Source organism: Triturus cristatus, chromosome 6, assembly GCF_964204655.1.
Source record: "Triturus cristatus chromosome 6, aTriCri1.1, whole genome shotgun sequence".
NCBI lineage: Eukaryota > Metazoa > Chordata > Amphibia > Caudata > Salamandridae > Triturus > Triturus cristatus.
In genome coordinates this window covers 150,540,979-150,554,027 of record NC_140589.1, presented here as the reverse complement: position 1 = coordinate 150,554,027, position 13,049 = coordinate 150,540,979, and the positions used below count along the sequence as shown (strand labels likewise).

The following is a 13,049-nucleotide window of genomic DNA, read 5'->3' as shown; positions in this document are numbered from 1 at the left end:
TCTGCACTCGCACCACCAGACGGGGCTGCCACCATCGCAGCTTCAAGCTGAGCCAGTTCAGATTCCAACCTGCCGAGAGTAGCTCTAATGGAGCGCAGAACCCCAGTTTTTAGCGCCATGCAGTGACCTCTTGTCACAGCTTTACAGGCCTCCCAGAGCACGCCAGGTGAATCTACTGAGCCCTCGTTTAGTGCGAAGTATTCCTCCAGTTTTTCCCGCAAAGAGTGCTGGAAGACCTGTTCGCGCAGAGCCCGGGACGGGAACCTCCAACTAAACGGCTGAATGTACTGCGGCGGGGTGGATATCGTTAAGCAAACCGGGGCATGATCAGAAAGTGACCGCGGCAAGTGAGTCACCTCTAACACCGATGAGTGCAGATCTCTGGACAGCAGCCAGAAATCCAATCTGGACCAGGCCGCACGATGAGCTGTGATACACGTACCGGCGCGGGCCTCAGGGTGCAGTGTCCTCCAGGAGTCCACCAGCCCTGCCTCTTGCATAATATGGCCAAGCGCCGCCGACGCCCTAGGGTGATGTTCACGAGTGGTGCCCTGCCTATCTGTAGTATCTGACAGTACCACATTATAGTCTCCTCCCCACAGTATCGCAGCAGGTCCACAGTTCCGCACCTTATGCCACAATCCCTCGTAGAAATCTGGATTATCGTCATTCGGGCCATACACATTCACCAGAATCACTCTCGCGCCGCACAGCGAACCTACCAACAGAACAAACCTGCCCCCCACGTCCCTGATTTCCTCATGCGTCCTCCAGTGAAGCCCTTTTCTGATAAGTATCGCCACCCCTCTAGAGTAGTTAGAGTAGTGAGCGTGAACTACCTCGCCCCATCGGTTGTGTCTGAGCAGCTGCGCAGCATTGTCCGTCAGGTGCGTCTCCTGCAGAAGGCAAATGTCCGCACCTTTCCTAATCAGAAAGGCCTGTATCAGTCTCACTTTCCGCCTATCATTCATGCCCCGTACATTCCAGGTAATACACTTTATGCTATTCACAGCACCATACGTGTTAACAGAGTTCGGGCAAGCCTCAAGCATACACCTACCCCCCAGTCACCCGGCCAAGTCACGCCAAATCTCGAAGCAAGCATTTCCAATCCAGCGGGTCCCAATATATGAGGGCGGCAATGCCACAGCAATCTGTACGCCCGCCGACAGGGCAGGGAACCTCCACCAGGCACCAAGCAGGGAAATAGAACTCGAGCAGGCCACGGACCCGTTCCTCGTTGCATCGATTCCTGCAGCCCGTCCCTGTCAGACAACACACATCCCACCCGGCCAACTGGGCAGCCTGCCCGGTAAATGCCAGAACACCTCTTGCTAGGTGACTGTCGACATGGCAGCGCGCTGTGCACAACGTGCGATTCAATAGCAGTTTTCGCCTCCTCCGACCCGGCTCTGAAACTTAAATAAAACACAACAAAAACCCCCAACCCCAGCCAAACCCCTAACCCTCCCGCTCCAACCCCCCAATCAGGTTGTGCAATGAACTCCCTGGACCCCCTCCCAACTACAACAACTGTAACTACAGTCTCTAAATGTGAACAGTGAATGGGAATCATCCCTTGAGGTACGCAGGTTGGCCACCCACAGGCCCTGTACTTGTGACAGGGCGATCGAGCGCGAGACTAGTGTACCAGCTCAAGGACCATCCCCCCCCAATCCCGCAGCCCTGCTCAGCTCCCTCATAGCAACTGAAATTGGAACTCCAGGGAATTAAACATTCTCACTATGGCCCAGCACAGCGTAGACAGGCGACACCCAGCGATTTAGCAAGAAGTATACAGGAGTAGTCATTCAACGTCACTTAGCCTGTCCCGCTGGGCCGGGTCAACTGCAGGTGTCTGAGCCTTTTGGTCCTTTAACAGTTGTTTGGCATATTTCATAGCCGCCTTCGCGTCAACAAAGAAGGACGGCTTACCGGGACCTTGGACCCGGAGTTTAGCAGGGTAGATGAGGGAGTATTTGGTGCCCGCCTGTTGAAAAAGTTTCTTCGCCGGCAAAAATTCCCTTCGAGCTGCTTGAACCTGCATCGTATAGTCCGGATATAGTGCAATGTGGTTGCCCCTGTATTGCAAGTCTGATATGTCCCTTGCCATTCGTAAGATCACGTCCCGGTCCCTATAATTCAAGATTCGTGCAATAATAGGCCGGGGCGGTGCACTGGGTTTAGGCCTGGGCCCCAGTGATCTGTGAGCCCTCTCGACCAGGAACATCGGAGACAATCCCGACCCAAACAGATCCTTACACATTTGTTCGACAAAGAGCTCCATGCTGGTTATGTCCGTCGTTTCCGCCACACCCGTGATGCGGACGTTGTTGCGCCGCGAGCGCGCCTCCAAATCCTCATTTTTCTGCTGAATGAGTGTCAGAATCTTCTCCATGCCCCGCAGTTGGCCGGCAAGGCCGGTCTGATTTTCCTCCGTGTCGGCCACACGTGTTTCGAGCGATTCCACTCTCCCCTCTTGTTTGTCCATGCGGGACGTGATACCGTCCATGCGGGCAGCCAGCGCATCCATTTTGCCATCAATGCCATGTAAGCTTGTTTTCAGTTCCTGAAACATGGCCTTAATGTCCGCCTCCTGAGCACCACTCCGGTCCGCTCGAGAAGATTCGGCCTCACGGAGGTCTGGGTCTGGGTCCGGCGGCTTCTGCTTGGACTTGTCGAAAGTGATTTTCGGCTGCCGCGTGTCTGGTTTGCCCATGGCCACTCACCAGCCGCCACCCGGCGCCGCGAGTATGCTTTGGCGGCCGCGACCAGTCGCCGCCAGCCGCCGACCAGCAGCGTCTCACCGAGGGCAGCAGGGCGGTTAGTCCCAGTAGGTAGGCTGAAGGGCTGGGCCTCCAATAGCGGGGCGCGCACCCTAAGCGGAGCAGGCGGGGAGAGTCACAGCGCAGGCCGCCGGAGCAGGACAACCCTAGTACAGCCGTGCACTGTCCACATCCCAGGTCAACGCTCCAACCTCACCACAGTATTGTCGGGGCATATACGGCAGCCGACCTCGTCTCTCCGATCGTCGCCCAGGAACCTTCGACCATGGGACTTCTGCTTCAGGCAAAATGGCCGCCACTGCGATCAGCCGATCGGGCCCGTCGCCGTGCGCCGTCATGCAATCCAGGGGCGGACGTTCGGCGGTCTTCCACTCCAGCCGCCGCTTCCTCAGCTTCACTCCGACAGCCGTAGGGGGTGGGACCTTCGCCGGGGCGCGCGTTTCCTTGGGCGAGCGAACAGCCTCTGCCTCGCCCCTCGGACAGGTTTCGGGCACTCCACACGCAGGGCCCCGGCTCTAGCGAATGGTGTAGGCCGCCACGTCTCCGCGCCGCCCGCGGGCCGCTCTCTGTCCACGAGCCGCCGACGGGGTCAGAAAAGCCAGAGCACAGGGCGGACACCCAGGACTACCGTCTCGGGCGGGGAGGACCGAGCTCGCACCCCAGTTCAGCTAATAATTGAAGGATTTCTGTGCTCGATCGGCGGAGCTGCGGTTTCAGGCAGCCATTCCGCTCGGCAGCCAAGCCACGCCCCGTCCCATATCTTTTTTAGTTGTAAGAATGTATAAGGAATAAATCCCCAAATGTCATTCTTGTGGCAGCTTGCCTAGGGCATGCATGAAGGCCATTGATGCAACATCATCTAACAGCTTGTTTATCTGAACTTCAATTTGCTGGTGAAGGGCGGTTTGAAGGAAAACTGTAGGTTTGAAGACTCTAACCGTTTTCCACTAGTCTAAAGCTTACTCCACTCAAAAATGATACCAGAAATTCCGAAAAGCTTCGCATTAAACCTATTCCTTAGCTGCAGACGCCAAAGAAGTAGCCACCACTGTTTGTTTAGTATGTTCTTTGCTCCTAGAAGGTTTTCTGTTCCCGAAAAGGTTGTTCGATGCTGCTGTGGGGTTAAAATCATTGATATATATTGCTGCACAGGGCAAAAAGTCTTAAGATTAGGCAAAAGCTACAACAGCCGCCCAGGCTGTCTGAATGCCTTACTTTTTCCAGTGTGGGATCATCATTGTCTATTAACTATATCTCATATCCAACATAATGTCAAAGATTGTTGACTACAGACCTGGGAAAAAACAAAAACCAAAGTCAAGATGGTGACCTCGTCACTGAAGAGACATCTGGCAAGCAAAGGACACAACAGAGTCTAAACCAGACTGTATTATAAGTTTAGATGACTCCATACCATCAACCACCAATTTATTCAATGCTTCCTCTGTGAACAGGCAGATGACCACTGCTTTCTTTACCGGCTGCCACAAGGAAGGCTAAATTACTGGTCTCATTTACAGACCTCAAATGCACAGTCTGTGTTGCATCCATTGTCTTGGACTTTCTATCAGGGCGGCGTCAGGGTGGGAATGTGTTAGGCTACCCGTGGTGTTAGCCACTATCACTACGAGGGAAGGGGGTGGTCATTGGGCGTTTTGGGAAGTAATGGAGAGAACCCATGTTCAAACAAAATTTCCATAGGAGCATCCCTGATATGCAGAGATTGAGGCTGATTCCTCCCATATGCCATCTACTGGATTTGTAAAATCCTCAGCGTTGGGGGAGGAAAGGCTTCTGCTCTGGAGACCCGCAGTGCAGAATATCTGTAACTCTGTTGTGCGCATCAGCCTTCTGGGTCATGGGCGGCTTTGACCAGAGGTACCTCCTCTGTGGCTGTCAGACGTCAATTGGCTCGCCAGATTCAAGACACTCCAGACCACTTGCATCTTCACTTTGTTGTCAATCCCTTTTCCCTCTTGCACTTTGACTGATGCAAAACACACACTTCAGTCACTGATATCAAGGTGACATTCAGAGGGACAGATGTCATCACTTTTATTAGGAGTGATGACCGTAGAATCTGACTGTGGCTTTGGTGTAGCTCTTTCCAGTGCCTGCTGCAGTGCAGTCCAGGGTTCACGCTGCGTAACAGACTACCAGTGGGTCACAGGGTAACTGCTCTCTCGTTTAAGTAATTAGCCAAAATTTGTAATCTTTCAATGATTCAAAGCGCCCCACCGCTAGTATTACAAACACTAGAGTCGGCATTGCTACCATCCACCCTGCCAACTGCTTCAAACCTGTTCACCTGAACTTCAAAGCTCGCTACGACTGTTCACCTTGGTCCGAAGAACGAGGCCCTATTTCTCTCAATGTTTTCAGATCAATTTTAATCCCAAAAAGCCTCAGGTTCACTCTTAGACCTAGATCTCTTCATGTGCACTTTTTGCACCCACTACGCCAAAGGAGGTTGAGGGAATCACAATGCTGAGAGTGAAGACAACAAGCCCATCTCTCACTCTGGGAGGGCCACTGATTCTATCAGGGCAAACAAGCTGTAAGAGCCACCAGCTTCCTCTCTAGAAAGCCCGGCTTATAGCTCATTCTTAAGGTATACCATCACTATACCACACGTGATATGCTGTATGACTAAAATAAAGCATACTTGCCAACCTTAATGATCAGGGCGGTAGGATACCGTTTTTGGTAATGATTCCAACCACCTAACCATTTTGCAACACATTCCTTCAGCTTTTTAATGCCTGCTGTGGATGGGGTTAGATCAGATAACACTGTCTTCTGGGCATGTGCTGTGAGCATTCAGCTGCAACAAAGACAGGTTTTCTTAAAGCAGTTTTCTTCTGTGCTTCATTACAATTGTTTGTGCTTCTGAAAATTTTGCATTAATAGCGGATGAAAATGAGAGCTGGAAAAAGGTTTCCGCTTTCAAAACTAACCCTTTGGAGATCTTTCTTTTGCATATTTTAAGAACGCAACGTCAGGTTTCACAGGTTTTGCATTTACAGGAGGGGTTACTGACTGAGTTCGCCAAAGCTCACTCACTTATGGCATGTAATAGTTGATATAGACCTTCTGATCCAACATTCCAGTGTTTGTGTTTCTTTCCTTTAATTTAGTACACTCAGCCACCAGAGGGTGAAATGTTCTATTGGCGTTATAGCCCTTGGGCTTATAATGGCTGATGTAAGCCTTCTACTCCAACATTCCAATGCTTCTCTGTTTCTCCCTTTTTAATTTTGAACATTCTATCCTCAGTGGGTGGAATGTTCTAATAGCCTTATAGCCCGCTGCCTTGGGCTATACCGGTTGTTAAAGGCCCTCTTCCTCGTTATAGGCCCTCGTCTGAGGATTGGGGTTATAACTCGGGCTCAGGGCCTTTAGCAACAGGTATACCCTAGGCAGTGGGCTATAAGGCTGTAATATACTTACCTTGATGAAACATTTGTAGATGACGCTGCGCATGCAACATTTTGTAGGCATGCATTGTTGATCTCGATGTAGTGACATACAACCATGCCATGGTACCGAATTGCATTGCACTACATTTTGGCTGCTAGGCCCAACATACAAGAACTACACACAGGAGCAAGATTTTCAATCTTAGACATTACCTACTCTCATTTGCTGTAACTCGTAGATGCCTAAGCTATTTTACTCAACATTAGGAAAAAGAAAAAAAAACTCCAATCAATTTTGAACTTGTGTAATGTCCCAATAAGGTTCGAGTCCAGACACCTTCAAATGGAAAAGAAAACTGAGTTGGTTCAGGCAGGGCAGCATCATTTAAGTGCTCGGCGTCGACAGGTCCAATGGACATCCAACAACATTTGAGACATAAGTGGTACCATACAGCACTGTGACTCCAAATTAAAATTAAAAATACATTGAATAAGTTAAAAATAAAGAGTCTCCAGGGTGAATGGTATGTATTAGAACCTTAAGTTTAGAAGCCAATACAGAATTGACTACTGATCTCCCAACACTTTGACCCTTGAACTTTACACAGGCAAGTCTAAGAATGCTAGTTACCTTTTATTAACACATACAAAAAGAACATACACACATTCGTGTTGCAGTAATGGCAGAAAGGCCACTACACGTATCACCTTATGGCACAAATCTAACCCAAAGTGACACAGAGGTTCAATATTGTACATCACTGGGTTGGAGATATTTTTTAATTCTCCATTAAAGCTACAGGTGTTTTAGTAACACCGGTGGTGTGTTTTAAACTTTACTTCAAATTGATATACAATTTAAAAAAATGTAAGATATATAAAATTACCTCCAGCCTTTTAGTGTTGGTTTTCTGGATAGAAATGCCTGGAAACAGATCCGCCATTATGTGCTCAAAGAGAGGGACATCTTCTGCCAGAAACTTGGGCAGGTTCCCTTCTTGCAAAGCTCTGATTATAATCAGGGACTCCTCGTGTGCACTGAGCCCCCTCTGACTGTCCCTGGAAGGAGAAACACAACTGTTCATGCAATGCACTAGTGAGTGTTGTTCTTTTCAAGCAGGGTGTGAAATGGAATACAGACCACTTGTGTTAAACAAAACCTCCCGCCTTGTGACACGCATAAAAGGTACCCTGCCTGCCCCCACTCTCGAGTGGGGCATTAAGAGCTATTTTAAGTAATGAGCACGTGCCACGCACATTAAAAAATAGTTCCACGTGTGAAATTGATGTACTTTTTGCTTTGGCGGTGCTCGTCATTTGCCAAAGCATTCATTGAGATGTATTGTTTTCTTATGCAAATTATGAGAATACACCTGTGGGGGGTGGGGGTTAGTGGTTTAAGTTTAGTGCCCATAGGTCAATAGTTTATCATAGGTGGATGGAGGTTTCCATAGGAGTAACAGGGTCGCTGTCACGAGCCTGGTGGCTTCACTAAAGCAGGCATGGGGTTCTCTGGACTGGAGCCTACTTAGGTGGCATTGCTGGGGCCTGGTGTACCCTAGCTCTTTGTCATGGACCTCCTGTGGCTGTCTGTTAGAAAAACCCCACTCCCACACCGGAAGGGTGGTAATGGGATTTTCCCGACATACACTGTGGTAGCTTGGCTCGAGTGGTCAGGGATCAGGCACCGTGCTAAGCATACGTCATACCCACACAATAACCATGCGTGCATCCGTTCCAAAAACGACACTACACCTTAAAAATTATACTGAAAATATATCTCTTTATCTTCTTTTCTCTTAGTTGCTGATTAAATAAATAATAATACAATCTCAGTACACAAGGCTTTTCCTGTGGAAGGGTACGTCAAATAAATACTATCTTAACGATTCAATAAATAAGGTAGATCATAAATAATCAAGGCATAAATATAAGTGCATTAGATGAAAGGCAATTAAATATTATGAGGCAATAAATACTGCGAGACAATAAATACTGTGCGACAATAAATACTGTGAAATAATAAATACTGTGAAACAATAAATACTGTGAGGTAATAAATAGGATAAATACAAAAAATACAGTGCTCTCAATAAATAATAAAAGCCAACAGTGACACTTGAAAATCAGTTCACATTCCTGAGGTACTATGGGATGATTTGACCCAATCCCAGCTTGTAGAGTTTTGGATGACCTGAGGGATGTACTACTTGGCTTGGACAAGGCTGAGGCCTAAACTGAGGTAGATCAAGGGGGGATCTAGAGATCTGGCTCTCCCACACTACACAACCCCTCTGTATTAGTCTCAGCTCTCCCCTGGCACTATCAAGCTGGTTCCAGCACCTCTCTAGCCTCTAGGATGGTCTCTTAGGGCTTCACAGGGCCTTAGGCGCCCTCTATTCCACTTACTGCCCTTTTTATGAAGTTCCGACGCCGCTGGAGTCGTGTCGACGCCGTGAGGCGGCTCCGGTTCGATGTCGGCGGCCTCGGCGCAATGACAGTTCTTGACGACGCCGGTAGGCGGTTCCGGTTCGATGTCGGCGGCTCGGCTCGATGTCGACCTCCGGTTCGATGACGTCGGGCCGTCTTGGCTCGATGTCGACTTCGGGCGGCTCCGGTTCGATGACGTCGGGCGGCCTCGGCTCGATGTCGACTTCCGGCGGCTCCGGAGTGCGATCTCCACTCCCGACCTCCGGTGCTCCTTTCCTCGGGTTCCGGCGACTCCGGAGTGCGACCTCCACTCCCGACCTCCGGCACGATTCTCTTCAGGTTCCGGCGACTCCGGAGTGCGATCTCCACTCCCGACCTCCGGCACGCTTCACCTCGGTCTCCGGCGACTCCGGAGGGCGGACTTCACTCCCCCGTCGACGCCGCTCACTCGACCTCGGGTGACTTCCTCCTCGACCTCTGGTACTCTCCACGACCTCCGTCGGCGCCCTCTCTCGACCTCTGGCGGCTCCGGGTACGACGTCTGCTTTCCAGTCAGCGCCGCTTCTCCACCTCGGGCTCCAGGTCTCCAGGCTTCACGACGTTGGACTTCAAGAAGTTACCAGTAACCAGGTCAGGAACTTGCTGTTCTTTACTTTTAAGGCCTGTTCCTGCTGTCCAGGTCCTTAAGATGGTTTTTCTTGCTTTCTCCCACACAGGGCTCCAGGCTGGGCTCAGTCAGCAGGGACTAGTATCAAGGGTGGGTTTCTGGACCCCACTCCAGGCACAAGTTTCCACCCCTGTTGCCTCACTCCTTCCTCCTTCAGTTCTGTGCTCCTCTCTCTTCACCAGTCAGGTGCCAACCGCCAGCTCCAACTGTCAACTCTGACTTAGCTTCCCAACATTCTAAACCGCCTCCAACTGTCACAGGGTTCCAGAATGTTGCAGAAGGTTCTAGTAGGTTCCAGTGATGTCACAGGTGACAATGGGTGGCCTCCATTTTGTGCTTCAGGCCCTCAGACAGAAGTTCCAGGGGTAGATAAAATGGCTCCCTGAATCTGCGTCAATACTAAAAAGTCTGGTGGTTCCCAAAAAGGAAAAATTCTAACAGGGTTTGAGGCAAAAGTGGGACAAAATAAATAATGATGAGGAGGGACCACCCAAAGGGCTGACAGGTCTAACACGCGTCCCCCCCAGCTGAAAGTGGGGAGAGCTACCCAACCCCTTGGGAGTTCTCATCACTAAGGCGGAAATACCTTGAGAGAGACCGTCTGCATTGGCGTGGTCCACTCCAGGCCGATGTTCCACCTGAAAGTCCATTCCCTGTAGGGAGATAGACCACCTCAACAACTTGGGATTCTCCCCCTTCATCTGCATCAGCCAACGAAGGGGTCTGTGGTCGGTCTGAACTAGGAAGTGCGAGCCAAACAGGTATGGCCGCAACTTCTTCAGAGCCCATACCACTGCAAAGGCTTCACGCTCTATTGCACTCCACTTCTGTTCCCTGGGAAGTAGTCTCCGGGATAGGAAGACCACGGGTTGATCCAGACCCTCTTCATTGAGTTGCGATAACACTGCCCCAATGCCATGTTCCGATGCATCTGTCTGGACAATGAACTTCTTGGAAAAGTCTGGGACCCTTAAGACCGGGGCCTCGCACATGGCTTGCTTCAGCTTTACGAAGGCCTGCTGACAAGCCTCCGTCCAGACTACCCGTCGAGGTTGCTTCTTGGACGTAAGCTCCGTGAGGGGGGCCACGATGGTACCGTACCCCTTCACGAAGCGGCGGTAGTATTCGGTGAGGCCCAAAAATGCTCGGACCTCAGTCTGAGTCTTGGGGGGTTCCCAGGCCATGATGGCCTCGATCTTCGCCTGGAGGGGTTGCACCGCTCCCCTACCCACCAAGTGTCCAAGGTACACTACCGACCCCTGCCCGATCTGGCACTTGCTGGCCTTGATCGTTAACCCAGCTTGTCTCAGGGCCTGGAGAACAGCTTGCAGGTGACGCAAGTGATCCTCCCTGCTGTTACTGAAGACGGCTATGTCATCCAGATAAGCAGCAGAGAAACTCTCCATTCCGGTGAGGATCTGGTTTACCAGGCGCTGAAACGTGGCAGGTGCGTTCTTGAGCCCAAAGGGCATCACACAGAACTGGTAGTGGCCATTGGGCGTGGAGAAGGCTGACCTTTCCCTTGCTCCATCGGTCAAAGAGATCTGCCAGTACCCAGAAGTAAGGTCAAAGGTACTCAGATATTGGGCAGCTCCCAGCCGGTCACTCAATTCATCCGCCCTAGGGATCGGATGAGCATCAGTTTTGGTTACTGAATTCAGTCCCCGGTAGTCCACACAGAACCTCAGTTCCGGTTGGGCACCCGGTGGTGTGGCTTTGGGTACTAACACCACCGGACTGGACCAGGGGCTGCTGGAAGGTTCGATCACTCCTAGCTCCAGCATCTTAGTGACTTCACTGTTAATGCTGGCCTTCACCTTGTCTGACATCCGGTAGATCTTGGACTTCATAGGTGGGCTGTCTCCTGTGTCCACATCATGGACGCACAGGTGAGTCCTACCCGGAACAAGGGAGAACAACGAAGAGTACTGTCCCAGGACCTGGCGGCAGTCCTCCTGCTGTTCAGGAGTTAGAGATGGGGAGAGAATCACTCCCTCCACCGACCCATCCTTCTCTTGAGACGCAAACAAATCGGGGAGAGGCTCGCTTTCCGCGTCCTCTGCTCCGTCAGTCACCATCATCAAAATGACTTCGGGCCTCTCGTGGTGGGGTTTGAGGCGGTTGGCGTGCAGCACCCATAGGGGCTGACGAGGGGTCTTAAGATCCACCAAGTAGGTAGCCTTACCCTTCTTCTCCAACACCTCAAAGGGTCCTGACCAGCGATCCTGGAGGGCGCTAAGCTCTCCCGGTTCGATCACCCACACCTTCTGGCCAGGCTCCAACTCCACCGGGTGAGCGTTGTGGTCATACCACGCCTTCATTACTGCTTGGCTGGCTTCCAAGTTGTCAGAAGCTTGCTTCCACAACTTAGCCAAAAAGGAAAAATTCTAACAGGGTTTGAGGCAAAAGTGGGACAAAATAAATAATGATGAGGAGGGACCACCCAAAGGGCTGACAGGTCTAACACGCGTCCCCCCCAGCTGAAAGTGGGGAGAGCTACCCAACCCCTTGGGAGTTCTCATCACTAAGGCGGAAATACCTTGAGAGACCGTCTGCATTGGCGTGGTCCACTCCAGGCCGATGTTCCACCTGAAAGTCCATTCCCTGTAGGGAGATAGACCACCTCAACAACTTGGGATTCTCCCCCTTCATCTGCATCAGCCAACGAAGGGGTCTGTGGTCGGTCTGAACTAGGAAGTGCGAGCCAAACAGGTATGGCCGCAACTTCTTCAGAGCCCATACCACTGCAAAGGCTTCACGCTCTATTGCACTCCACTTCTGTTCCCTGGGAAGTAGTCTCCGGGATAGGAAGACCACGGGTTGATCCAGACCCTCTTCATTGAGTTGCGATAACACTGCCCCAATGCCATGTTCCGATGCATCTGTCTGGACAATGAACTTCTTGGAAAAGTCTGGGACCCTTAAGACCGGGGCCTCGCACATGGCTTGCTTCAGCTTTACGAAAGCCTGCTGACAAGCCTCCGTCCAGACTACCCGTCGAGGTTGCTTCTTGGACGTAAGCTCCGTGAGGGGGGCCACGATGGTACCGTACCCCTTCACGAAGCGGCGGTAGTATCCGGTGAGGCCCAAAAATGCTCGGACCTCAGTCTGAGTCTTGGGGGGTTCCCAGGCCATGATGGCCTCGATCTTCGCCTGGAGGGGTTGCACCGCTCCCCTACCCACCAAGTGTCCAAGGTACACTACCGACCCCTGCCCGATCTGGCACTTGCTGGCCTTGATCGTTAACCCAGCTTGTCTCAGGGCCTGGAGAACAGCTTGCAGGTGACGCAAGTGATCCTCCCTGCTGTTACTGAAGACGGCTATGTCATCCAGATAAGCAGCAGAGAAACTCTCCATTCTGGTGAGGATCTGGTTTACCAGGCGCTGAAACGTGGCAGGTGCGTTCTTGAGCCCAAAGGGCATCACACAGAACTGGTAGTGGCCATTGGGCGTGGAGAAGGCTGACCTTTCCCTTGCTCCATCGGTCAAAGAGATCTGCCAGTACCCAGAAGTAAGGTCAAAGGTACTCAGATATTGGGCAGCTCCCAGCCGGTCACTCAATTCATCCGCCCTAGGGATCGGATGAGCATCAGTTTTGGTTACTGAATTCAGTCCCCGGTAGTCCACACAGAACCTCAGTTCCGGTTGGGCACCCGGTGGTGTGGCTTTGGGTACTAACACCACCGGACTGGACCAGGGGCTGCTGGAAGGTTCGATCACTCCTAGCTCCAGCATCTTAGTGACTTC

The 13,049-nt window shown here is 51.4% G+C and overlaps 1 protein-coding gene across 1 annotated transcript in view; it reads right to left on the bottom strand.

Moving 5' to 3' along the window:
• DNAH14 (dynein axonemal heavy chain 14) overlaps positions 1-13,049 on the bottom strand; it is an 894,889-nt gene that overhangs the window by 526,072 nt on the left and 355,768 nt on the right. The window contains exon 35 of the mRNA XM_085610384.1: positions 7,093-7,264. Within this exon, the coding sequence (XP_085466510.1) occupies positions 7,093-7,264 (172 nt within the window). The remainder of the gene's footprint in view (positions 1-7,092; positions 7,265-13,049) is intronic.